Source organism: Coptis chinensis, chromosome 9, assembly GCF_015680905.1.
Source record: "Coptis chinensis isolate HL-2020 chromosome 9, ASM1568090v1, whole genome shotgun sequence".
NCBI classification, from domain to species: Eukaryota; Viridiplantae; Streptophyta; class Magnoliopsida; order Ranunculales; family Ranunculaceae; genus Coptis; species Coptis chinensis.
In genome coordinates this window covers 61613063-61639694 of record NC_141464.1, presented here as the reverse complement: position 1 = coordinate 61639694, position 26632 = coordinate 61613063, and the positions used below count along the sequence as shown (strand labels likewise).

Sequence of the window (26632 nt, the reverse complement as noted above, 5' to 3'; positions counted from 1 at the left end):
TCGAATCAACACGAGATGGGTTCCATGTTTTGGTGGGAGGTATTAGGAACCATACCGGGTTCATAGGATTGAAGGTGTTTCACATATGAAGTGCTTCGTGGTCGAAACCATTCATGTGTTCTGCATCGAGATATCATATTCTGCTACCAAAACGACGGAAAATCAATCAGTTGACTATATATATATATATATATATATATATATATATATATATATATATATATATATATATATATATATATATTTTTACTTGTCTTAATGAATCATGTATAACTCCATCACTAAAATTTAAAATCAAAGTAATCAGTTTTTATGCTTCACGATTTTTCTACAAAATTAAAGTGATTTCCTATCACACACATTGAACTCAATTATACATGCCACCATAAACTCAATATCAAAACATACCATGAGAAATTGCTTTAAGTTTCCGCCACATGCCACGTTCTGTAGATAACCCAAGAAGCGATTAACCTCAGCACCAATTGAGACACCTATATTGGCAAATAACTCCTCTGGCAAACGAACGCGAGGCACTTTTGATGGGGTCCTATTTCAACAAAAAAGTATATCTATATAACCACTGGACTTTTCATAATTATTTCATTCCAATAATGGGAATGTAATCATACATTTACTTGCCTGTTTACTAACCCTGATGCATTTGACCAAGCGAATTGAGCAAGCATACCAGTAAGCAATGAAAAGAAAACCATAGTCAAGAGATGGTAATTCAGCCATTCAAATATCACCCAGATAGCAGTAGCACCAGTCAAAACACTTGCAGATATCTTTTTATTCCTCCATAATAAAACATCAGCAGCTACAAGTTCAAAGAAACCAAATTTAAATACATAACAAAAAGAAATTATTATAAACTATAAGTAGTCAATAATCTTACACTTTCCACCACCCAACACATTGTGAACTGGCCGGCTTTTGACGTCCAAAGAGCCTATTTATCTGATCAGAAACTGAAGCTGATTTACCTTCCTCAAAAAAAAAAGATATGTTCTTTGGCTTCGGGGCATTATGTTGTTCAGTAAAAGTGTCCATTATGTTGTTCAGTAGATTCTCAGCTGTAATCTTCTCAGGCATTTTTTATATCTTCAATCTAGTCCATTTTTACAAAGTTCAAAAGTCAAACATTAAAATTATCAAAACTACTAATAAAATGAATAAAACTAAAGAACAAATAAAATATTAGAAACTAACCAAGAGTAGAAAACGTTTGGAATGGAAATTAGAGAATAAGAAGAAGAAGAGTTTGTGATGGTTTTTGGGGAAGAGTAGAGGAGAGAAACAATAATAATAATGGGCTGCATATAGAACCACACCATCTTATCTGACTCTATTAATTAAAAATAATAATAGTCAAGTATCACGAAAAATAAACAAAGGGTCATCAGATTCTCACAGGGCTATTGGGTCGCGATGCTTGATCAAAACGAACCTGTTTTCTGTGATTGCCTGCAAAAGGAAATCAAGATAGGAAAAAAAGTGTACTTAATATTTCATGAAGTTATCGAAAAATAAACAAAGGGTCATCAGATTCTCACAGGGCTATTGGGTCGCGATGCTTGATCAAAACGAACCTGTTTTCTGTGATTGCCTGCAAAAGGAAATCAAGATAATTGAAAGATATTTAGTACTTGCAATGACTGAATGTTCCAGTTGGTCATTTTAAGCTATTGAAGAGTCAAACACAGGTTGCAGTGTTGCACTATGTTGTATGTTCCATTCCGAACTGTTGCCTTATTCCTTTCTCGTTTAATGGCCGACACTGAAAATTTAGAACCATCTCAAACCCAAAACTTTGCTTCGAAAACTAAATATTGAGTCATTGCAATAAGATCGAGCTTTGATAATGTCACAACTCACAACCCTAAGTGGCAGGAAGCTTGCTTGACCTGTCCAGCATTGATAATGTCCCATAGAGTAACCAAACTTACCAACACACTTAAAAATTGAGTAGGTTGAGATCCCGTTGATATTGCGGCTAACCCTAGCTATGGTTATACTGTGCAAGAGTCTAACAATGAACTGCGCAAGGGTCATATGATGATCTCATATTGCATACAGGTTAGACAGGCATCATATTGCATACAGGTTAGACAGGCATTGACTGTTAAAGTTGATATCTGAGATTAAGAATTACCAGCTCTTACCTACTGTCTTGAATTCAATAAGATCATGTGGAATTCCTGACAGTACGTATCTCTGATATAATTTGCAAGCACTTTCTACAAAGCAGGATATGTTGAAAGAGACATGGTTTAAACAATTAAACCTCTTACATCCCTTCTGTCATGGTAATATTACAATCATGCATGAGAATGTAAGTCCTATCTAGGTTTACACACCTTACCCCGTGCACATTCATATAAAATTTATAAGGATCGCCCTTTCGTAATGAAGATAATCAACACAAGTTACTTCATTGGCTAGTCGTAAAATTGAACTGATGCCCACACCATAATGCAATTAAAACAAAAACAAAAAACAATGAAAAAAATAGAAAGACAAAAAGAACAGACTAAATCCCGATCCTTACCAACTGACAAAGCTATTTGTATGAAACACAGATGGATAATACAACTTAGAATTCTTCTTTACGTTTCCAATCAGCTGTGACTCTTGGCTCTTCAGATCATAAAGGAAATACTTTTCTTTATGGCGTCCTAGAATTTTCAGAATTGTACATGGATATCGCTCATGGAAACAAATAAGATGTTTAAATTAAAATTTTGCATGAAGCTATCAAAAGAATCGAAAAAAGGGTATAGAAAGAGGTTTTTAACTATTTTGGACTACGAACAATTGAAATAGGGAAAAAAGGGCGTAGAATTCATCTGATGTGTCAGTCTCAGAGAAAAAAAAGGGACTAACGTGGGTCACTGGGAGCATTCTCAACTACTCAGTATTAATGGTCTTTGATGAGTGGAGAAACCGGGAGTAGTTTAAGAACCAATATCTTATGGCTTAGCATAACATGTTTTATTCTCTACGTGTCCAATCAAAGACCATTAATACTTCGATAGTTGATAATGCTCCCCAAATGACCCACGCCAACTCTTTTTCTCTCCATCTTGACACATCGATTTTATCTAAAAAATGAATTCTAACGCGACTATTTCAATTGTTAAATCTGTAGCCCAAAAATAGTTAAAACCTATCTCTATTCTTTCAAACTCTCTCTTTATTCTTCCAAAATAATTGAACTCTCAAGAACGACATAATAATTTCTTTCGAGAAGCTACCACAAATCTGAGAGATCAAGTGATGAAGAAGAACGCATTTGAAGATAACCACACAACGGATATCTCCACCACCTTCATCTTCAAGTCCGAAACACTAGAAACATTAATTCAAACTCTCTCAAGATGACCTTTCTCGAATATCCTCCTCCGAAGTGTTCTTAATGACTTTGAAGCATGCTTTTTAGAACTGCAAGTCCAACAAATGAGCACTTTTGAAGAAGCTTCCTTCTACTACTCTTGGCGAAAGTATGAAAGCATTATTGAAGGTGAAAAAAGTTCCCCGTGCCTTATAACCGGTATTGCCCCGATTCATTGATCGCACTTATATTCCCCGTGCCTTTCTCTCTTACGGTAATGGTGGGTGGAATTGGGAAACATGAGCGATCGACATAATAAAGGGAATTGGTATCCGGACTCTTAACGGATTTGAGTGGCTTGAGGTTTCACGGATGCCTCATAAATTTTTCAAGGATTTGGTGAGTTTGATGATGTATTTGCTAGCGATGGAACAAATTGTCATCTACATACGAGTTACGGTTGACCGGCTCTTCTCATGTTTGACATGAACCATAAAGCGATGGAATTGGCACTCGGGGGTTACATCAAGTCCTTGGATCTTTGTTTCTTGAAATGGTTCATGGAAAATCAAAAGTTTTGCCGACTTACGTGAAGCCACTTGCATCGAAAACCGGATAAAGGAACCATCTATTGTAGTTGTTTAACAGGAGAAGGGGAAGAAATCCGTCCTATCCATTCCATCACACAACGCAAAAAGATATTAACACGAGTCGGGGTTCTCTTCATGAAGGCTTCTTTGATGGCATGGATATCGATGCAACAACAACTATTTTTTCAAGGATTTGGTGAGTTTGATGATGTATTTGCTAGCGATGGAGCGGTGATGTCATCTACATACGAGAGTTACGGTTGACCGGCTCTTCTCATGTTTGACATGAACCATAAAGCGATGGAATTGGCACTCGGGGGGGTTCATCAAGTCCTTGATCTTGTTTCTTGAAAATGGTTCATGGAAAATCAAAAGTTTTGCCGACTTACGTGAAGCCACTTGCATCGAAAAACCGGATAAAGGAACCATCTATTGTAGTTGTTGCAACGGGAGAAGAAGTAATCTCGTCTATCCATTCCAGGTCACACAACGCAGCGGTATTAACCGCGAGAGTCGGGGGTTCTCTTCGTGAAGGCTTCTTTGATGGCATGGATATCGATGCAACAACAACTATTTTTCAAGGATTTGGTGAGTTTGATGATGTATTTGCTAGCGATTGAACAACTGATGTCATCTACATCTGAGTTACGGTTGACCGGCTCTTCTCATGTTTGACATGAACCATAGGCGATGGAATTGGCACTCTCGGGGGTTCTCATCAAGTCCTTTGATCTTTGTTTCTTGAAAATGGTTCATGGAAAATCAAAAGTTTTGCTTCGACTTACGTGAAGCCACTTGCATCAGAAAACCAGATAAAGGAACCATCTATTGTAGTTGTTGCAACAGGGAGAAGGGGAAGTAATCCGTCTATCCATTCCAGTCACACAACGCAAAGCAGTATTAACACAGGAGTCAGGGGTTCTCTTCGTGAAGGCTTCTTTGATGGCATGGATATCGATGCAACAACAACTATTTTTTCAAGGATTTGGTGAGTTTGATGATGTATTTGCTAGCAGTGGAACAGCTGATGTCATCTACATATAGAGTTACGGTTGACCGGCTCTTCTCATGTTTGACATGAACCATAGGCAGTGGAATTGGCACTCTCAGGGGTTCTGTCAAGTCCTTGGATGCTGTTTCTTCAGAAATGGTTCATGGAAAATCAAAAAGTTTTGCTTCGACTTCTGTGAAGCCACTTGCATCAGAAAACCAGATAAAGGAACCATCTATTGTAGTTGTTGCAACAGGGAGAAGGGGAAGTAATCCGTCTATCCATTCCAGTCACTCAACGCAAAGCAGTATTAACACAGGAGTTAGGGGTTCTCTTCGTGAAGGCTTCTTTGATGGCATGGATATCGATGCAACAACAACTATTAATGGTTGAATTTGCACACGTAAGCGTATTTGCCCATCATATCCAAAAGATGTTTATACCAGAGGCTGTGATGGTGTTGTGAATGATAAGCATAGAGTTCGCATGTTGAAGGGTCTTCAAAGTCATGCCAAAGGGAATGATAACATATTGGTAATATTACTCTGAATTTCTCTGTGCATCATAAATTATTTTATATTGCAATTTAATCGGACAAATAGAGTTAAATAAATTGTTTCTTCTTCCAGTGCAATGATGAGAAAGAATACTACTCTGTTACTTTTGCTCCTCAGCCAGTTTCTTCAGATGACATTGAGGTTTCTGAAGGTTCTCAACGTCGGTCGACAGGACTCAATAACTCTAGAAATGGAATCAATGATGGTGATATATTTTGAAGAAAGGAAAGTTTTTTAGTTGGAAGGACCAAAAGTGCAATACTTAGATTAGATAGGAATAGTTGTGTAGGGGATTGTGGAGAAAGGTTGGTTCTTTTCTGATCATGCTATTAACAGAAGTGTAGGTAGTAGTAATGGTGCAAAGCAACAATCTAATCGGCATTCCTTACGTTCAGGTACTTATTGGTTTGCCCAAGTTGTTTATATATTTGTTTTTAGTTCTCTTGAAATTAAGTCATTGTTATTGCTTATTGTTGTAATAGAAAAGCATTCCGCCAGTTTTGGTAGAAATCATCATTATAGGACTGTGATGCATCTGGGGAGTAACGGTGAGAGATCACCCGAGGGGCTACAGAGATCATTATTCATACTGAGAGATCCTTATCCCACTTGCTTTTGAGGTGTCCAATTACTTCACTAGTAGGAATGATGCATATAAGCGTTTTGCAGTCTATGGTAGTATCGAGGGAAAAATGGTGAGTTCTGTTTCAACCGAAAAGCAAATGATTCAAGAAAAAGAGTATAACAACAACGATCTTTGGGCAGGCATTTGTGGATGGAAGTATTCGGAAGGCTGTGTTTGAAAGGCGTTTTCCCTCTCTTGAAGCTGAAGAAAGGCAAGTAAGTCCTGATATATCTAGAGTCCCATCTCCTAGATTGAGCTCTCCCAATAGTGCTTCGTCCATGATTGGACTTGATGGGTTGGCTTCTTCTATGGCAGAAGTGTGTGCCTTAACTGGAAGCAACAACACAGTACACTCATCTGTTCAACAGAACACTCCTCTCATCAGCAGCTGTTGCATGCCACTTGCATCCATCAATAACTGTGCCACCCCTGCTCAAACTAGCATGGTTGCACCATTCACTGGCCTCAAGTCCAGTCCGCTTTCTTTCCTGTTACCCGAAAAGGTCAACGACATCACCTTTATCTCTAGCAATGGAGGAAAAGTTTCTTGCACGGAGAGAAAATATCAACACCACCCAGCTCAAGTGGGAATTTAATCTTCTTGGTAGGCCAATGGATGTTTCGACTTTAATCGTCGTGATTGGATTAATGGGTGGAAAGGAGGGTAGCTCCGTGGATTTGTTAAAGGGGTGATTCGGTCGTTTGGTCGAGGAAATTTTCTGATCAGTCCGTGATCGCTCGGCTTTACAACATGTCTTGGAAACTATCACGAGTGCGAAGAGAATGATAATGGGTCGTACCATTCAAGAGACGGAATTAATGGTGTTTTGCGATAACAAGGCGATTGAATTGATGTTGGTATGTCCAAAGGGTGTGGTGATGGATTGCCTTAGGTGTTGGAGATTGATAGCAATTTGGGGTTGCGTGTTTTGTCGGCGAAACCATTGCCTCAGAAAAGAAGAAGACGGTACAAATGTCAAGGAAGGTATTGGAGTCTTGAAACCAGAACATGGAACGCAACAAATACAAGTTGAAGCTTTGGTCAGTTTCACTTCAGTGTCTCATACGATGCAGTCAGGAATTGAATTGGTTGCTAGACAAGTGATTAATATATTTTAAATCTTTCTTACCATATATTACTAAGCTTTATTGTAAAAATGAAATGACGTTTTTGAGGGTCTGCTAGCTCTATGACTGGATTCCCTCTCTGAAGTGGTACTAAACTTTGGTAATAGTTATGCTTAATTCGAATTATTTGATGTGCGTTTCTTAATTTGTCTCTTTATGATGGTTTGGATTTCTCAAAACCACTAACCCGAGCAAGATTTGAAGAGTTGAACAATGACCTATTCAGGAAGACAATGGGACCTGTACGAGAATTCCCAAGGTTCAACAACTCCTTAGGGATTACTTTGATGGAAAGGAGCCAAACAAGGGTGTTAACCCGATGAGGCTGTAAACTTTTGGTGCTCTTTGTACAAGGAAGCATCCTGAGTGGAGAAGGTGGTGAAGAAACCAAAGGTGTGTTTTTCTTCTCACAGTGTACATCATTTTATCAACTATAATAAGAAGCAACTCTAAGTACTAGATGTTTTTTACTGACATTACATTGATGGCTTTGTTGCGGATATCCTTCTCTTGGATGTGGCTCCTCTTACCCTTGGTATTGAAACCGTGGGTGGTGTGATGACTAAATTGATTCCAAGAAACACTGTTATTCCAACTAAGAAATCCCAAGTCTTTACAACTTACCAAGATCATCAGACTACTGTTTCCATTCAAGTAAATTATATGTACACAATGCATTTCGAATATAAGTATAGTAGAATTTGAGCTAAATGACATGCTACCAACCTTCATCTAATGGATTATTGGTATTCTTTTTTAAAGGTTTTCGAAGGTGAAAGGAGTCTCACAAAGGACTGCAGGAGTTTGGGAAATTGTCATCTTTCCGAATTGCCCCAAAGACCAAGGTTTGTAAGCACGCCTTTCCAATTTGTTACTGAGACCCATGTTTTAAAGGAGAAACCTAATAATAGTTTCCTTTCATTTGAACAGGGGAACTCCACAGATTGAAGTGACATTTGAGGTTGATGCCAATGGTGTCCCGAAGCGTTAAGGCCGAGGACAAGGCCGGTGGCAAATCGATGAAAATTACCATCACCAACGACAAAGGGTCGTCGAGTCGAGGAGATTTGACCGTATGGTTCAATAAGCGTAGGAATTTGGGAGGAAGATAAGAAAGTCAAGGAAAAGATTGATGCCCAAACAGTTTGGAGACTTATATGTACAACTTGAAGAATCAAATCAACGACAAGGACAAGCTTGCGGACAAGCTTGAATCGAGAAGGAAAAGATTGAGGATCATTGTCAAGGAGGCTCTCGAAAGTGGCTCGATGAAAACCATCTGCTGAAAAGGATGATTATGATGAGAAGCTCAAGGAGGTAGAAGCTGTATGCAACCCAATCATCATCTGCCGCTTACCGAGATCCGGGGGGTAGGGTGTTGGATCAAGAGAAGGAGAAGATGAGGATTCTCACGACGAGCTATAGACGATAATTTCAATTTCTTTAAATGTCAAAAAGAGACTGAAAGAAGAGAAGCTCCCCATCAGAGAACAGAGATGTAAATTCCCTTTTGGCTTTTGTGAATGCCCTTAGATGAGGGCATTTGCTAGCATTGTCATATAATGCTGATTTTCAAAAGAAAATGAAGGGGTGCTGTAATGAATCGGCCAGGCAAGATGCCGGAGAATGTATCTTAGTTCGTTTATACATTTTTTGTTTCGGTAGTTGAGTCACAAGTGTTAATAGTGAAGTAGAGAGAGTTCCTCTGAAAATCTAATGTAAATGTTAATGGTTTATATTGTAATATATTGTAATGAACTCCTCCCTTGCAAATCCAACTTCTTTGCGAATTCTGTCAACCACTTAATTCGCATGTGCAGACGTTTACAAAACCAAGTCCAGCATCCATCACAGATTTAAATTGCTCCATCATAGATTTAGAAATCCAATTTGAAGGCAGGACAACGGAAGCTCTTGCTGAGATAACTTATTGTCCTGTGAACACTCATCTTCATAGAAAATCTTTGCAATAAAATCGTATAAGATTCATATAACTATATATTTTAGGATAGTATCATTATCTGATAGTCGTACTTTCTATATATGTAATTAAAAAGACTTCTAATTACAGTCAAATTACAAAACAAAATGGACTCTTCATCTTATTCCTATGCAATATATATATACCAAACACAATATGTTTTTTTATTAAACTACTATAATTAAAAAACTCAGGTCATGGCGAATCAAACATACAACAAGAAGATTGTGGAGTATGAAACAAAACACAATGTTTCACTGGAGAGTGCACTTACAGAAATTCTCAAAAAAGAAAAGATTTATGAAGAACCAATTTACAGTTCAATATTTGAGAACTATCAGTACGCAGCGGATGTCGCAATCAATGTGCCTATACTAAGAGAATACCATAAAGATCCAAATTATCCTATCATACAAACATCATTTGGAACATATCAAACCAAGAAAGTTGACTCATAAAATATTGCTGCAGGAAATGTCATATGCTATCTACAACAGATATACAAGTTTGAAGTACTAGATGTGAACTACAACGAACTCATGACTAGACGTGAAGAGCTCTACGAAGCAAATATTCAAGTAGAAGAACTTCATATGCAGATTAAAGCATTGAAAAAAAGATAATGCTTATTTAAAGGGAATAAACGAATACTTGCTTATAGGCGGACCAAATATGGAAATTGACGACCTAAGAATTCCCGAGTAAATATTCACAACCGATTGGAAGATCCAGTGTTAGGAAAACAATGTGATTCTTAATATTCATGTTCTTAGTTTACGTAGTGAATTTTGTTATTTACATCCTAATAATGTTTATTAATAAATTCCATCTTTTTTTTATTACTCCTTTGTTTTGTTTGTAGTTTTACATACACAAGTTACACAACCAGTATATTAGTCGAATAGATATTGAAAGTAAGCAGAGAATAGCCCATTTCAAATTGAAAGTAAGCAGAGCAGAAGCATAGAGTCAACTTTTATATATTAGAAGGTTACAAGGTCGACTTCTACTTCTTTAGATGTGAAAAATCTTACTTTAGGAGGATGCATCCCAAAGAATATGTAGTGTCTCCGATATGATTAGCAAATGATTTGTTCAATGATATGATTAGTAGAGGAATCTCAACAGATTTGGCGATTGTATAATATGTTAATAGATGTTGTGTGCAGAGAAAGTATGGAAGATGCCATTGACTTATTCAAGCCGATGGTACATAAAAATGTGGTACGACATACCACATATAATAATACTGATGGATCTGCATTACTTGCGAGGTCAAGTTGAAGACGCAGCTAAAAGTTTCAACTCGACGGTGGGTAGAGGTTTCGCGAACCCGATGCTTATAGCTATAACATGCTCAAGTTGAGAGCATTGGCGGCAAAGTATGATTGGCTATGTGTAGAGAAAATTCGTTTCTCCGGCCGAGGCGGCCAGCCGAGGTGAAGCGCGACTTCGCCACTACTCCAGTGTTTTAAGCCACCCTCCAGCAAGAAAGAAGCCACCGCTCATGGCTTTAACAATAGCGCGCCCCGCTCAGTCTTTTTATGGCCTCGCTACAGTAACCGCAATTTTTGGTTTTTTGGTATAAAAACAAAATCAGTTTTTTGGAAAACCTAACTTTTCCAAAACCAAGAAAGAGAGTGATTACAAGAGAACAATTCTTTGTGAGTTGAGTGTTCATTCTTTGTGAGTGAATTGAGAGAGACTTGTAATCTGTTACTCCGGACATCTATTAAAGCTTGGAACTCGCAGTGTGGATGTAGGCAAATTGCCGAACCACGATATATCTCTCGCCTTGTGGTTTGTTCCTCTTTACATTGATTGTTTTATTTCATATGCTTGTTATTTGATATTGAGAAGTGTTGGGATATTGCTTGGAGGGTGTTGAAGTCTTGTCTATTGAGAAAGATCAATCTTTGTGTAGGATTGATCTGTTTGGTGTGGAATAACGTTGTTTCCAGCAGTTAATTATTCACAACAATTGGTATCGGAGCGTGTAGGTATAATGACCTAGGATTTTGAGTTTAGTACTAAAAATTTGTGTAGACAAGGTGTTCGATTAAATTCCGAGGTGAAATTGTTTCTTTTGGGTTATTGTGTGTAACTTGAAAGATGGCTCCCAAGATGTCAAACGCAAGGTTTGAAGTAGAGAAGTTTAATGGGAAGAATAACTTTGGGATTTGGCAAGTCCAAGTAAAGGACATCCTTATCCAACAAGGTTTGCACAAGGCCTTGAAGGGGATTAAATCTAAGGCGGCGAGTATGAGCAATGATGATTGGGAAGAGTTCGATCTTGAGGCTTGTTCATCAATCCGGTTATGTCTTGCTAATGAGGTCATGTATAGTGTGATGGGAGAAAATACCGCTGCCGGTATTTGGCTCAAACTAGAGTCTATGTATATGACAAAGAGCATGACGAACAAGATGTACCTTAAGAAGCGTCTTTATCGGTACATGATGGTCGATGGTTCAACGATGCAAGAGCACGTTAGTGAGTTCCGGCCGACGCCTAGCGGATTATTTGAATGTTGGTATGAAGATGGATGATGAGGATCAAGCGGTATGTTTGATATTCTCCTTGCCGAGAAAGTTATGAGCATCTAATGACTACATTCATGAACGAGAAAGTCGCCGATCTTGATGAAGTTCAGAGCACTTCTTTCTTATGAGTTGATGAAGAAGACACGTGTAGAGAATAGCATTGATGCAAGTCGGGGGCTAGTGGCAAGAGGAAATTGGATGCAACGTAATTATTCAAGTAATGATAATTCTAGGTCCAAGTCAAAGAAGCCTTTAAAACATGTACGATGCTACAATTGCAATGAAAAAGGACATTACGCAAGTAATTGTCCTCACCAAGAAAGAGAACAAGAGAGATGGTCGAAGAAAGGTAAGGCAAAATTTGAGGCAAATTATGCTTCGTGCTCAAGAGGATGAGTTCGGTCTGTGTCCACCACACAAGACTATATGGACCGAGAGGTGGATTCTTGATTCGGATGTTCCTATCATATGTGCCCGAATAGAAAGTGGTTTACTTCTTATATGAGAGCATTGATGGCGGTTACTTTTTAATGGGTAATGACGCGTTGCTTGTAAGACGGTAGGAATTGGAACTATCTGGGTCAAGATGTATGATGGTGTAGTGAGGACTCTAACCGATGTGAGACATGTTCCCGAAGCTAAAGAAAAGTCTTATTTCTCTTGGTACCTTGATTCCAAAGGCCACAAGTTTGTGGGCGAAGGTGGAGTCCTAAATATTGTTCATGGCTCTTCAGTTGTTATGAAGGGTCAAAAATATGGAACCTTGTATACTCACGATTGGTAGTACGGTGATAGGCGATGTAGCAAAGGTGGGTGCATGTAGTAATGATTCCGAAAGTGCACTAAGATGTGGCATATGCGTTTAGGGCATATGAGTGAAAAGGGTTTGTCCGAAGTTATGCAAGCGAGGGTTCTTGAAGAACTTGAAGAAGCCAAGTATGGGGTTCAATGAGCATTAAGTCTATGGGAAGCGAAGAGAGTCAAGTTCAAGTCAAGCAAGCACACGCACAACAGGCATCCTTGATTATGTGCATACGATGTTTGGGGACCCTCCGTGGTGGCTTCCAAGGGAGGTAACCGCTATTATGTCTCATTCATTGATGATCATACTCGCTATGTGTGGTGTATATGATGAAATCGAAAGATGAAGTGTTTGAGACATTTAAGAAGTGGAAGGCAAAGGGTTGAGAATCGCACGATAGGAAGGTAAAGACATTACGGTCCGACAATGGTAATCGAAAGTATACCTATGGACCTTTCCAAGAGTTCTCAAATGCAATGTGGAATTGCCGGATTAATCGGATACCGTGGGCACGCCACGCCAGAATGGAATGGCGAGAGGATGAATAGAACTTTGCTTGAAAGAGCAAGATGTTTATTGTCTAATGCCGTCCCAGGCAAAGAGTATTAGGCGATGCGTGTCCATGGCATGTTACCCGCTATAATAGGTCACCAAGATTACCTATAGATTGCGGGACACCTTATGAGGTGTGGTCGGGTAACCCACCGATTATAGTATCTTCGAAAGTGTTTGGATCGACAACTTACTACCATGTGAGGGACGACAAAGCTAGATCCTGTTTAAGAAGGCCATATTCTTAGTCCGCCAAATGGGGTAAAGGGATACAGATTGTGGTGTCTAGAAGCCCACAAGTTCCCCGGTCGTGAGAGATGTTACTTTTGATGAGACTTCCGTGTTATCTTTAAGTAAGCCGGAAGTAGGCTCAAGCGAATGGTGAGTCTATAGAAGTTCAAGCTACCGAGCTTGAGTTGTCCGATCTGCCAGATGACCGGTTAGATCATGATGAGGTACCAAATCATGGAACCACACAAAAAGAAGAAGAGCAAGAGCATCCGCGAACTTGTAGTGGTGACCCTAGGCCCCGAGACAAGTTAAAGAAGTGCACAAGTATGGGCAACGGAAGCCGGGTGAAACACTATGGTCGGTGGATTTAGTGGCATATGCACTGAATATCGAAGATGATGAGCCAGATAGCTTCAAGGAAGCTGTTAGAGATGCTCATTACAGAGATTGGTTGGTAGCTATGCAAGCAGAGATGGAATCTCTTGATAAAAATCACACATGGGACCTAGTTTTATTGCCAAAGGGCAAAAGGACTATCGGCAAAGAAATGGGTGTTCGAAGAAAGAGGTCCTTCCTGAGTCCGACAGTACTGGGTACAAGGCAAGAGTGGTAGCAAAGGGTTTTTCACAGAAGGAAGGAGTTGACTACAATGAGGTATTTTCCCCGGTGGTCAAACATACGTCCATTCGTGTGTTATTAAGTTTAGTTGCTCACTTCAACTGGGAGTTAGAGCAACTTGATGTGAAAACTGCTTTCTTGCATGGGGACTTGGAAGAAGAGATCTATATGAGACAACCTGAAGGGTTTGTCGTTGCTGAGAAAGAAGATTATGTATGCAAATTGAATCGGTCAATCGCATGCGGGTTAAAGCAATCGCCTGCAATGGTACAAAGCTTTGACACATTCATGATGCAACATGAGTACAACCCGGTAAGTATGAGATGCTGTGGTCTACTTTAGAAGGCTTCGTGGTAATGACTTCATCTATCTCCCCGCTTTATGTGGATGACATGCTTATTGCTTCCAAAAGCATGGTGGAGATAGACAAGTTGAAATCTCAACTTAGCTCGAGTTTGAGATGAAAGACTTAGGTGGAGCCAAGAAGATCTTGGGCATGGAGATTGACGAGAGATAGGAAGAAGCGGCGGATAGTTGTATCTCGGAAGAAATACATTGAAAAGTAATTTCTCGATTTGGTATGGAGAATGCAAAGTCGGTTTCTACTCCTTTAGTTTGGGCATTTTAGGCTTTCAGGCTAAGTTCTCTCCTAGTTCGGTGGAGGAACAAAAGCATATGGCTAATGTTCCTTATGCAAGTGCCGGTGGTAGTTTGATGTATGCTATGGTGTGCACACGCCCGACACATTTCACAGCAGCTTAGTGTTGTGGAGCGGTATATGGCAAATCTCGGAAGCGGATTGGGAGGCAAAGATGAAATGGGTACTAAGGTACTTGAAGGGTACTTTGGATGTGGGATTAGCTTATGGTGGAGGCACTTGTTATGTCGATGGGTTTGTGGATTCTGATTATGCAGGTGATCTAGATAGACGACGATCGACTCACCGGGTTATGTGTTTATGATGCATGGTGCACCGGTTAGTTGGAGGTCTATGCTCACAAAGCTCTGATTGCTCTATCTACTACCGAGGCAAAGTATATGGCGATGGCGTAGGCGAAAAAGAGGCACTATGGCTTCGAGGTCTTCTAGATGATTTGGGTATTGAAAGCGTAATCGTTGTTGCCGTGTATTGTGATAGTCGAGTGCTATTCATTTGGCGAAGAACCAAGTTCATCATGGTCGGACCAAGCATATTGATGTCCGATATCACTTTATACGGGATGTCGCTTGAGGATGGTGATGTAGCACTTGAGAAAGTAGACACCCATGACAACCCCTTTGATATCTTGGCGAAAGTTGTCACCGGAGTTAAGTTCCAACACCGTTTGGACTTGCTCCAAATCCTACATGTTTGAAAGCCACCCGTAAGGGCATAGCCCTTCGGGCGCTTTAACCGCGAAGTCTTCCTTTTGCCGGAGGTGTTCCCTACCGGATGTGATCTTCTTTGGATGTGTTCGGCTTGGTTTTATGTGTTAAAACCTCACCGAGGTGGAGAATGTAGAGAAAATTCTGTTTCTCCGCGGTCGAGGCCGCGCAAGGCCAGAGTGGGCGCGACTTCGCCACTACTCCGATGTTTTAAGCGCGCCCAGCAAAGAAAGCGCGCCACGCCATGGCTTTAATAATTTAATACCGCCAGGCCAGAGTAGGGGCGCCAGCCTTCAGTCTTTTTGCGGGCTCGCCACAAGAAACCGCAATTTTTGGTTTTTGGTATAAAAACAAAATCAGTTTTTTGGAAAACCTAACTTTTCCAAAACCAAGAAAGAGAGTGATTACAAGAGAACAATTCTTTGTGAGTTGAGTGTTCATTCTTTGTGAGTGAATTGAGAGAGACTTGTAACTCATTACTCTCCGACATCTATTAAAGCTTGGAACTCGCAGAAGGTGGATGTAGGCAAATTGCGAACCACGATATATATCTCGCCTTGTGGTTTGTTCCTCTTTTTACATTGATTGTTTTATTTCATATGCTTGTTATTTGATATTGAGAAGTGTTGGGATATTGCTTGGAGGGTGTTGAAGTCTTGTCTATTGAGAAAGATCAATCTTTGTGTAGGATTGATCCGTTTGGTGTGGGTAACGTTGTTTCCGCAGTTAATTATTCACAACACTATGCTACATCATCTATGAGGAAATATCAATGTTCCAAAGTGAATGCCAATCAAGGGCTGGTCACTAACTGTGTACGTGCCTTACATTTACTTTTTGGATAGTAATTATCCTCCACTAAGCATGCATCTGGACTCTGGAGTAGATTTTGTAAGAAAAACAAATATGGATTCATACTTTGAGCATGCCTACATGAATATTGAATCTCACCACTTTATTTGAGCCTCTGTTTATGCTTACTGTTTTGTTATGCAACTGATCCATTTGTATAATTTTGTGGCAGATCCTCAGTTGTTATAACTTATGTGTGTTGCCTAACAATGTCAGCCCCAAGAAGTAGCATCCTAACACGCATTATAAATGATGTTATTGACGTACTAATAAAAAAATGTTGCAACCGAAGTCGTACATAAATAATCTGCCAAGGAACTTATGGAAAAACCCAGTCAAGCTGGAAAAGTTTAATCTAATTGTAATATATGAATCAATGAATTTGTCATTGAGGAAGATACTCATTATTAGTCCTTCGCTACTCAAACAGAGGCTATAATTGTTTGTACATAGTATTATTTGCAGTCTACTAAGTCTTTTCTCTAATAATTTATATAGTATTATAAAGATATAGTACATGTATAAGTTAATTGAAAATTATATGCATGATTTTTGCGCTCACTTTTGCTTTGAAGTATATACTGATCGTGCAACGAACACGATCGAAGATGTTGATTGAGAACTTTTCTGACTTGACTAAGGACTTTGCCTCTTACACATTCTTTTACTTATGCATGAGTTTCAATATGTTGTTGAGCATCGCTACTTGGTCTTGACTTACATCAAGTGTGAGCGTCAAATGAGAAACAAGATGATGTATGTTAGGCTCACTTCTAGAACAATAATCATGCTATTAATAGCTGAGTTATTAGCTAGGAGCAATTTTAGAGGATTGTTCGTAAAAAAAATAAACCATCTTCCTTTTAAGCGTTGCTAGAGAATTGTCGTCTTGGCTGGAGGACCTTAAGGGAACTTTAAACATTACCACTAAGATTAAGGAGCTTTGGCACACTGCGTTCATACATTTTATAGTTCAATTATGGAAGGCTAGAATAAGGAGGTTCACTGATCCCACAAGATGAAGGTTGCATTACAATTTTGTTGTGTCAACTCATTGGATTGATCTTTGATTCTTTGTCCATGCTTGAATACATGGATGAAAGATACTTAATAAACTTGGATCAAGTTTTGACACACTTGAGTTGTGACAGGAGCTGCTCTGTTCTGTACTCACTGAGTAATCATCAAAATGTCTACTGCAGGCATTAGTGCTCATCTTTGCTAATAACATGTGGCAGTGACAGTTTTGCTTTAGTTCTGTGTAATGATGTGGTGAATATCTTTGATCTGCCCTTTCAACATGATCGTTGGTTAAATAGCCATTCCTGCTCTTTGTACTCCCTCTAGATTGCCCAAAATCCATTTCCACAACCTTGACATTGTCTTCAATGTGTCTATCCATCTACATGCAGAAAAATCAGATTGCAGATTAAAGGGTGAAGAATTTGTATTGCTTTCATTTATAAGACACATTCTCCCATCATAATAGTGGATATGCTCTTAAGTAGTGCAAACTATTTTCAGTAGAAATGTTTAACATATGGACTGATTTCTAGGAGGCTTACATTATATGTTGGTCGAATGTGATTTGCCTGCAGCAAATTTCTGTAGTTTGATGACGTATGGGCAAGGAGATGTGTTTCCTCAGCCATCTGGTTCCTTTGGGCTCGAGCTCTAGCCTGAACAGTCACCAAGGATGCATACACCGGAGGGTCCTAGCAGCCTGTTTTCTCACAAGGTAACCCCTTACAAGTGCTTGCAACTTCACCAGCCCTTTCAGTGCACAAAGCGCTTTCCTTGCCTGTTGCAATGGAAGATACAGAGAGTTGATTTATCTAACACGAGACTTCTAATTGGTAATCTTTATATTGACAAATGGTGATTGTTTTGAAAATTATACCAGATACCCACGGAAGAATGCCTCAATCCTGATTGAAGCAGCCTCTTGAATTGCACTTGATCTTCTTCTTGAAGCTGAACGTAATTGGGTAACGGCAGGCGTTGGCTGTCCAACTTCCATGACCCCGTCATTACAGATACCCTGCCTCATCCGTATTATCTTTAGACAAGCTACTGAGCTTTGCTTTATTATCAGCTCCATTTGATGAGTGAACAGCAGCTCCAAGGAAAACTGCGATGAGAAAGAATCCAAAACCAGGGAAAAGAATTTCGGCTTTATTGATGCGGTCATCTAAGAAATAGTTCAGGGTAGTGCCTGTTCCACAAATACATTTATCACCATAATCCATAAAAAAAAGTATTCAGATGAAATATATTGGTTTGTAGATGGTACACTGGTACTATACAACAGACCTATAACAACAGTTATGCTTGAGGTGACGACCTCAGTTACTAACAGTCCTACAAAAGCCCAAGCATACTATGTAGACAAGTTTCCTAGACTGAGAAACACACCACCAGCCATTGCCAGCAAAACACAGGGCCAGTTCTCCTGCAAACGTAACACGACTCCAGGAAATCACACACTTCAATAAAAGAAAAACATAAATCAAATTCAAAGCAACGGATTTGTATAAATGATAAAACAAAGCAATCTATGAATCATATTTGAAGTTAAATTTATAGCTAAGTCTGGAAGAAGAGCTCTCAAATCGTACCTTAAGGATTTCAGCAGCTTGAACAGGAGTATCCCATAGCTCAGTCTGGGGGTTATGATAGAAGAATCCTCCATGAGTCCATGATTTACCTTTTGGAACATAAAAAACCAGCCATCCTTCTTCACGAGCCCACTGAACAAGCATAGCAAGTGCAATACTCTTTCCGCAGCTGACTGGGCCATCCAGCACGACCTGCTTCTTAACTTTAGGACCTGGTGATGACAGCTTTTTAATCAACTTCATACTTAATCTCTGTTCTTTTTACCAGATCACCCTACTAATTCCTAAAGAACAAAAGATACAAAGTTCTACACAAATGAACTCTATGTTGATTGATTGTGCTTCAAAATCTTAAATACATTTATATACTTAGTGTTATCCAACAAATACAGATCAATTTGATGAGCTTCCTGAGTAAAGTTATTCATATAGACCATTGTTGAGCAGTGTCATCAATCTAACATTTCAATCTTAACAAATTAATCCAAGGTCAGTCTTCTTCACATTTTCAAGTAATTAGGAGTACAAAACAATAAATGTTAAGATTAAATTAAATACACACAAATTAAATAACATTATCTTAATGTCCAAGGATAAATTTAAGAAGTCTTATACAATTAAAACTCTAAAGCTAACTCAATTCTTACACAATTACAAATCCTATAGTGTCACATATCTAAACTCCCCAACGCCCTTACCACAACAAGCCTTCCAGTATAATATTTATACTAATACCATAAAACCCATCAGCAAGAAGGGCACTGGAAGACAACCCAAACGTGAAACAAATCAGTGTCAAAATCGGCAAAGCACCACAACAAGAAATCACTCTCGGCGTGACGAGGTAATCCACTGGGTCAGTACCAAAACCTGCATTGTTCCCAACTCCGATGCAAATGCACTTCCTATACGCCCCAAAGGTTGCTGATACAGTCAAGTAAGTGCTGTCCAAGAAGACAATTTCTAAATCATTATCAGTTGCAGTGAATAAGAGCAGCAGCTATAAGAAGAGTTAAAGCTTTAGCCAAAGAGAGGAAGAGTTGTTCAGGTTTACCTTATGGATGACGATAAAATATATACCTCCAGAATTGCTCGGTACAATAGACGATGTATTCTTGCACTGAAAAAGAATAATGGTACGAAGTGTTAATTTTTATTTTACACAATTGATAAATATTCTAACAAAATAATATATTGAAGGGTCTAACCTTATGCGAATATATTGAAGGTTCTGACCTTATGCATCATAGAAGAATTATGATGTCTACAAATACAAAGAGCAGCCATAGGGAAAAAGTGTTAAAAGAGCATAGAAGAAAACATCCACAGCTAATGGAATATCAAAGTCACACTGGTATGTAACTTGAGAAATAAAAAAATACCATTTTATACTCTCATTTGATTTTAAGATATTGTATAGATATAAGTAACTGATATCTATATTTTTCTTTATGCCTTTATTACAGAGGAATTGATACACACACAGGAATTAAATGAGCAACAGAGCAATCATTTAAGCAATAGTACTGGTATGAACTTACTGATTTTATAATGACAAAACAATTTTAATATCCTTTCCACAAGAAATGGCTAAAGTTGACCCTTTTTTGGTATAATTCTCAAACAGTCAATGTTGAATCTACAAAGGAACAGACTGCTAAAATAGCTCGGCTTAATCGAAGTCATTTGTTGGCTTTAAAGAAACGTAATCGTTTGTTGGCATCCAAGGAACACAACTTGCGTTCAAATAAAGGTAAAATTGTATTTTATATTCGATTGAGGATTAATTAAAGTTTTTGAAATTTCATATTTTTTATTACACAGGCCAAATAGGTACTTTGAATCTTACAGATGCTATGCGTCGTATAATGACTTCAATATCTCAAATCACAAATATCAGTGAAAGGAATAAACGTTTGCAAAAGCAAAAAAAAATTCATCGTGATCTAAGCAAGTATACTAATAGTGATGGTATGTGTTTTCTTCTTCAATTTTGATATTTTATTCAAAATGTTTGCCAAATTCACAACTAATTTTTATATTTTAGGAGTTCATGACTTTGGACCACCAACTGAAGAGTGTATGTATTGTGGAGCAATTCTTTGGGAAGAAGAAAGAAACAACAAAGGAAAATCATCTGTTCCAACATTCTCTATATGTTGTGGAGAAGGAAAAGTTCAACTTCCACTATTTGAGGCTGCCCCTGAGTTTCTTAATAAACTCTTAGACTTGAAAGGAGGAATAAGATCTACTAAATTTAGAAGATATATACGGACATACAACTCCATGTTTCAATTTACTTCTGCAGGAGGGAAGATAGATAAGACTATTAATGATGGAGGAGGTCCTTGCGTTTTCAGAATAAGTGGGCAAAATCATCATAAAATTGGGTCTCTTCTTCCATTCGAAAATAAGCCTCCTCAATTTGCCCAGTTATATGTATACGATACTCAAAATGAATTGAAGAATAGAATGCAAATATTCAATGAATATAATGAACTTCCTGATCCTACAATTGTTGATGGATTGATCAAAATGTTTGATCAACACAATAAAGTTGTACAGTCTTTTAGGATGGCTAGAGACAGATTTAAAGAAGATCAAATGGAATGCATCATGAAAAGATTGCATTATGGAAATCATTTTTAATTGAAGTCATTGCATAATTGTTATAATCACATACCTTTTTTATTTTATAGAATAGATAATGTCCAAATAAGACTATAAATTGGCGTAGAGAAAAAAACGCAAAATGTGAAACAATAGTTAATAATTTATTCATAAATGTGGAATTCATGTTTGCTATTAACTGTATTAAATGTAAAATTTAAATTTATGTGTTTAAACATCCTATATTTAAACAGGGGAGAACACTTACAGATTTTCTTCTATATATGGTCCAACAGATCTGCACTCAAACTTTTCTCTATTTAGAAGCAGTTGAGCTATGTGTTTTTTTATGGAAAACAGTGCATTGTGGCTAAGATAATATATAGTCAAAGTTGTTAGAAACCAGATACGTAATGAAGAGGAGATGGGAGGAAAAAAGAAAGAAGCTGACTTCACCAGTGAAAAAACACACTAACTTGTATTATTTTGAAGTCCGAGCACCAAATTTTAGCAAGAAGAAGTCCGAAAGCACCCACTCGGGCATAGTTGGTAAATGCTACAAGATCACGGCAGTTAGGCCTTCAGAGATACTCAACTAGCTGGTGTACATGTTGAGTCATTATCATTAGCGAGGTTTTTAGGTTAGCAAAGACTACCGATTAACAAGAATAATTCCCCAAAGAAATGAAAACTGTGCTCATAGAACTCAGCCACAAAAGCGTAACTAGCATCCATCTAACGAAAAACTACCCATTTTGTGTTGTGTCCAGTGTCATTTACTTAGTTAATGTACTTTAGTACCCTTTTAAATTCAATTTGTTAAGATTGATGCTTACGGTTTGTCTCATTTTCTCGAAAGTGATCCATCTATTTCACTTCTTAATAGGAAGATATATTTCGTGTACTTATTGATAAGATCATATACCTTTATAATTATTTAAAAGATCGCTACTAAATAAATTTTTTTTTTTGTGTGCAGATTGTTATGCGTTATTGAATTTCAAAAAGCAGGGACTGCCACATGCTCACATTTTATTGTTTTACATCCGGAAGATAAAGCTAAAAGTGCTTCGGATATAGACAAGATGATATCAGTGAATTGCCGACAAAGCCGCTGAACCTTTCTTGTATGATATTGTAGTCCAAACAATGATTCATGGTCCGTGTGGTGAGAAGAAAAAGGGTTCTCCATGTATGGACACTAAGAAGAAGAAATGCACAAGAAAATTTCCAAAGGATTTTTTCAAAGTGAAACGACATTTGATGAGAAAAGGTTTTGCAGTTTATCGGCTAGCGAGATAATAAAAAGAACCGCAATGGTGGGCTGTCAAAATCTGTTGAAATTAACAATCGATGGGTTGTTCCTTACAACCCCTGAACTTACCAAAGAATTTCGTGTCACATCAATGTTGAACATTGTAACCGTTCACGGATGATTAAGTATTTATTCAAGTACATTTCAAAAGGGCAAGATCGAGCTCACGGTATTGTTGAAGAAAATAATGTCTATGACCAAGATAACCCGAGCGGGTCATACATCAAGTTGATGAGATTAAGCACTATCTAGACTTCGGATATGTATCTGCATCGGAAGCAAGTTGGAGAATTTATGAATTTGACATCCAAAGATGAGATCCTTCGTTGAAAGAATGAGTTTCCATCTTGAAAATCAGCAGAATATTGTTTTTCGTGCAAAATGGGGATCCAGCTGAAATTGTTGCAAGTGAAAAAAGACAAAAAACTATGTTCACTGAGTGGATGCGTATTTATGAAAAAGACCCGAGTGGAAGACATCTTACATATGTTGACTTCCCTTTACAATTTGTGTGGGACAGAAATGCAAAGGTCTCAATACATTACAATTTCCAAAAAAAAATTTATATTTGAAATTACATATAAAATTTATATTTATTCATAACATACATGTTTATTAATTTTTTCAGGAATGGAAAAGAAGAAGCCAAGGATTGAAGATTGGAAGAATATTCTATGCTCAGCCAACACAAGGGGAAAGATACTATATGCGTATGCTTCTAAACATTGTAAAGGGAGCTAGAAATTTTGAAGAAATCGAATCTGTTAATGGTACTCTCTATGATGATTACAAGTCGACTTTGCCGTCGCTTTGGTCTTTTACAAGATGACAATGAATGGCATCTTGCCATTAAAGAAGCAGCTGAATGGTCTTCCAGTCCATCATTACGCCAGTTATTTGTAACACTCTTAGTGTTTTGTGAGTTATCCAATGCTATTGATATGTGGAACTGCCATTGGGAGTTACTATCCGATGATATCTTAAGGGATAATCCAAATTTATCCGATCGAACTGGAAAGGAAAACACTTCTTGAAGTTGAAATTCTAATGAACGAGAATGGGTGGAGTCTAAAAGATTATAAGTTTGATATCCCAGAACCAGATGAAGTTGAGAACAGAATGATACAAGAGGAACTAAATTATAATTGCAATTTACTCTCCTCACAGTACTTACAGCTTCATGGTGGATTGAATGTCGAACAAAAAACTGTGTTTGATGCTGTCATTAGCGCTGTTGAAAGTAATGCTGGAAGTCTCTTCTTTGTATATGGAAGTGGAGGAACAGGAAAAACTTATCTATGGAATACAATAATTGCAAAGTTAGCTCCGAAGAAAAAAATAGTTCTACCCGTAGCATCATCAGGTATAGCATCTCTTTTATTACCAGGTGGTCGAACTGCCCACTCGAGGTTCAAAATTCCCATTCAATCAGATGAATCTACAACTTGCAATGTTACACTAAAGATGCATTTGGCAAAACTCATTCAGAAAACAGATTTGGTCATATGGGACGAAGCACCAATGAGTAAGAAAAATGACTTTGAGTCTGTTGACAAGACATTTAGAGACATAATGTCTGTCATTGATAAAAGCTTGAAAGATAAACCATTTGGCGGGAAAACAGTTGTTTTGGGAGGTGACTTCAGGCAGACGCTTCCAGTTATAGAAAAAGGCTCAAGAGAAGCTATTGTATCAGCTTCAATAAACATATCCTACTTATGGCATCACTTCAAGGTTTTTCGTCTTTCCATAAACATGCGTTTGAGTAGAATAGATTCTACATCACCAAGTACCCAATCCGATGTAGAATTTAACAATTGGATATTAGCTATTGGTGAAGGAAAACTGCCAAGTCGATCATTATGCGAAGGGGAAGAACCATCATGGATTGAAATACCTGAAGATCTAATTATTCGTTCAGAAGGAGATGGGATAGAAGAGATTGTAAATACTGTTTATACAGAACTTTCAAGGAACTACAAAGATGTAGAATACTTGAGAAGTCGATGCATTCTGACACCTACGAATGCTTCTGCAGATGAGTTAAACAAATACGTTCTCTCATTAATTCCAGGTGAAATACATGAATACTTGAGTGCAGACACATTAAGTGCGGCATCTGATAAAATTGCAGATCAAGACATTTTGTATCCTACGGAGTTCCTTAACACTCTTCAAATATCAGGGATTGCGAATCATCAAATTCAACTAAAAGAGGGAGCTCCTATCATGCTTATTAGAAACATAAACCAGAGTAAGGGACTTTGCAATGGTACTCGGATGAAAGTGACAAAAATAACAGATTATGTCCTAAAAGCAGAAATCATTACTGGAGTACGAAGTGGAGATGAACACACCATTCCTCGGATTGTGATGAAGTCAGAAAATAAAAATTGGCCTTTTGTCTTACGCCGAACGCAGTATCCAATAAAGCTTTGTTATTGTATGACAATAAACAAAAGCCAAGGCCAAACTCTAACCAGCGTTGGAGTATATCTCAAAAATTCAGTATTCTCACATGGGCAGTTATATGTTGCAGTGTCACGTGTGACTTCACGCTCTGGCTTGAAGATTTTATTAAACGACAGAGAAGACAAATTGCATCAGCATACCAAAAATATTGTCTTCAACAATCTTCCTTGACATTCTCTACTCATCACTGTCATTGTAAGTTTTTTTTTTTATTTATCTTTCTCTATTACGTTGTTACTGTTTCTCATACCAGTTGTAGCTGTTCACATTTTCTCCATTGATTCCTCTCCTCTCAACTTCTCGACAATAGCTATGGTTTCTGACACTCCATATTTTCAATTGATGTGGATAGTTAGGTTTCCCTGATTCCCTTAATCAAAACACCAGTAATCTATAGTTATAATAGTGTCCTTTTTATTATTCCTGTCTCATTTTCAATTATCTGCTTTATTTAAATTTTTGTATCGAGTCATTTCGAATGTTCCTATGACACATTTCTTTAACATACTTTTACACCTGTATTGGTAAACTAATATTATTTCATCTTTATCGAACAGTATTCTTTTTTCTAATATATATATTCACTTCCAAGTAAAAATTAGGCCACCTCATTTGAGGCAATCAGGTGTTTGTTTTGACTTTATTTCCTATCTCTCTACAGTAAAACAAGAAGGTGGAAGCATTAAATCAACTACAATAACTACCACAGCTGAAACTCAAGTAGCAACTCCAAAAGAAGAAACAACTACTTACAATGCAGGAGACGGAAAAGGAATTGCTGCTGTTGTTAGTTGCGGTGGTGGAGAAAGTAGGAGAAGATATAGCGGAGTAAGACAAATCCCCTGGGAAAAATGGGTAGCAGAAATAACAACAGCTACAGAGTTTTGATATAACTGTCATGATTATACCTCTTTCGGTGGGAGGAGTGTTTTCATAGGAGTACTGAACCATATATACATTTAACCGTAGGAACATCATATGGCGGATAATGTTGCCCTGGTAGATGGTGGTGCTTTCTGAGTGGCACTTTCTGTGTTGCTATCTGTTCTTCTGTTTTGGTTTTGTTGCATTCGTAGCTATCTGTTTCTTGGTTTGATCTGTATTTTCTGTTTGGGGTTCTCTTAGATGGGAGTGGGGTGTTATGTAGTTTGGTCTTTAGACTATTAGCTTCTAGCTAATTGATGTATCTATTTGCATCATACCAATAGATTAGAAAAAATTGGATATTATCAATTTATTAAGTTTTATTGGTCGAAAAGATATAAATCATTTCTGTTTTATTTTCTCCTCATTATGTTGACACTTGGTAAACTCCATATCCTACTTACAGAAACTACCCACGCTTTTACAGTTTTACCACATTGTACTTACAGTTGCCATATAACAAGTACAAGATGCTTGCAGCATTTTCCTGACACGCAAGTCGGGAATTCTGTTCCATTGTGAT

General features: G+C 38.0%; 1 protein-coding gene, 1 long non-coding RNA gene and 1 pseudogene across 4 annotated transcripts in view; 1 reads left to right on the top strand and 2 right to left on the bottom strand.

Moving 5' to 3' along the window:
* Positions 1-336: 336 nt before the first annotated feature.
* Positions 337-2848, bottom strand: LOC147477184 (reticulon-like protein B8 pseudogene; annotated as a pseudogene). Its single transcript, XR_015208026.1, has 5 exons — positions 1560-2848; positions 1418-1470; positions 902-1114; positions 643-823; positions 337-550 (listed from the first exon to the last, which is right to left on the bottom strand). The product of XR_015208026.1 is annotated as a reticulon-like protein B8 pseudogene (transcript).
* A 2098-nt stretch (positions 2849-4946) lies between these two features.
* Positions 4947-26632, top strand: part of LOC147477180 (uncharacterized) — a 44688-nt gene continuing 23002 nt past the window's right edge. Inside the window, exon 1 of the long non-coding RNA XR_015207589.1 lies at positions 4947-5452. This is a non-coding gene — a long non-coding RNA (uncharacterized LOC147477180). The remainder of the gene's footprint in view (positions 5453-26632) is intronic.
* Positions 16092-26632, bottom strand: part of LOC147477181 (putative clathrin assembly protein At2g01600) — a 31780-nt gene continuing 21239 nt past the window's right edge. Inside the window, exons 1-6 of one of the 2 annotated variants that reach the window (XM_086582353.1) lie at positions 19997-20052; positions 19843-19908; positions 19487-19732; positions 18071-18622; positions 17921-17971; positions 16092-17572 (exon numbers count right to left, since the gene is read on the bottom strand). In XM_086582353.1, the coding sequence (XP_086438479.1) occupies positions 17222-17572; positions 17921-17971; positions 18071-18361 (693 nt within the window). In that variant the 5' untranslated portion in view covers positions 18362-18622; positions 19487-19732; positions 19843-19908; positions 19997-20052 and the 3' untranslated portion in view covers positions 16092-17221. Of the gene's footprint in view, positions 17573-17920; positions 17972-18070; positions 18623-19486; positions 19733-19842; positions 19909-19996; positions 20053-26632 lie in introns of those variants that run through there. The other variant, XM_086582354.1, reaches the window with a different exon arrangement.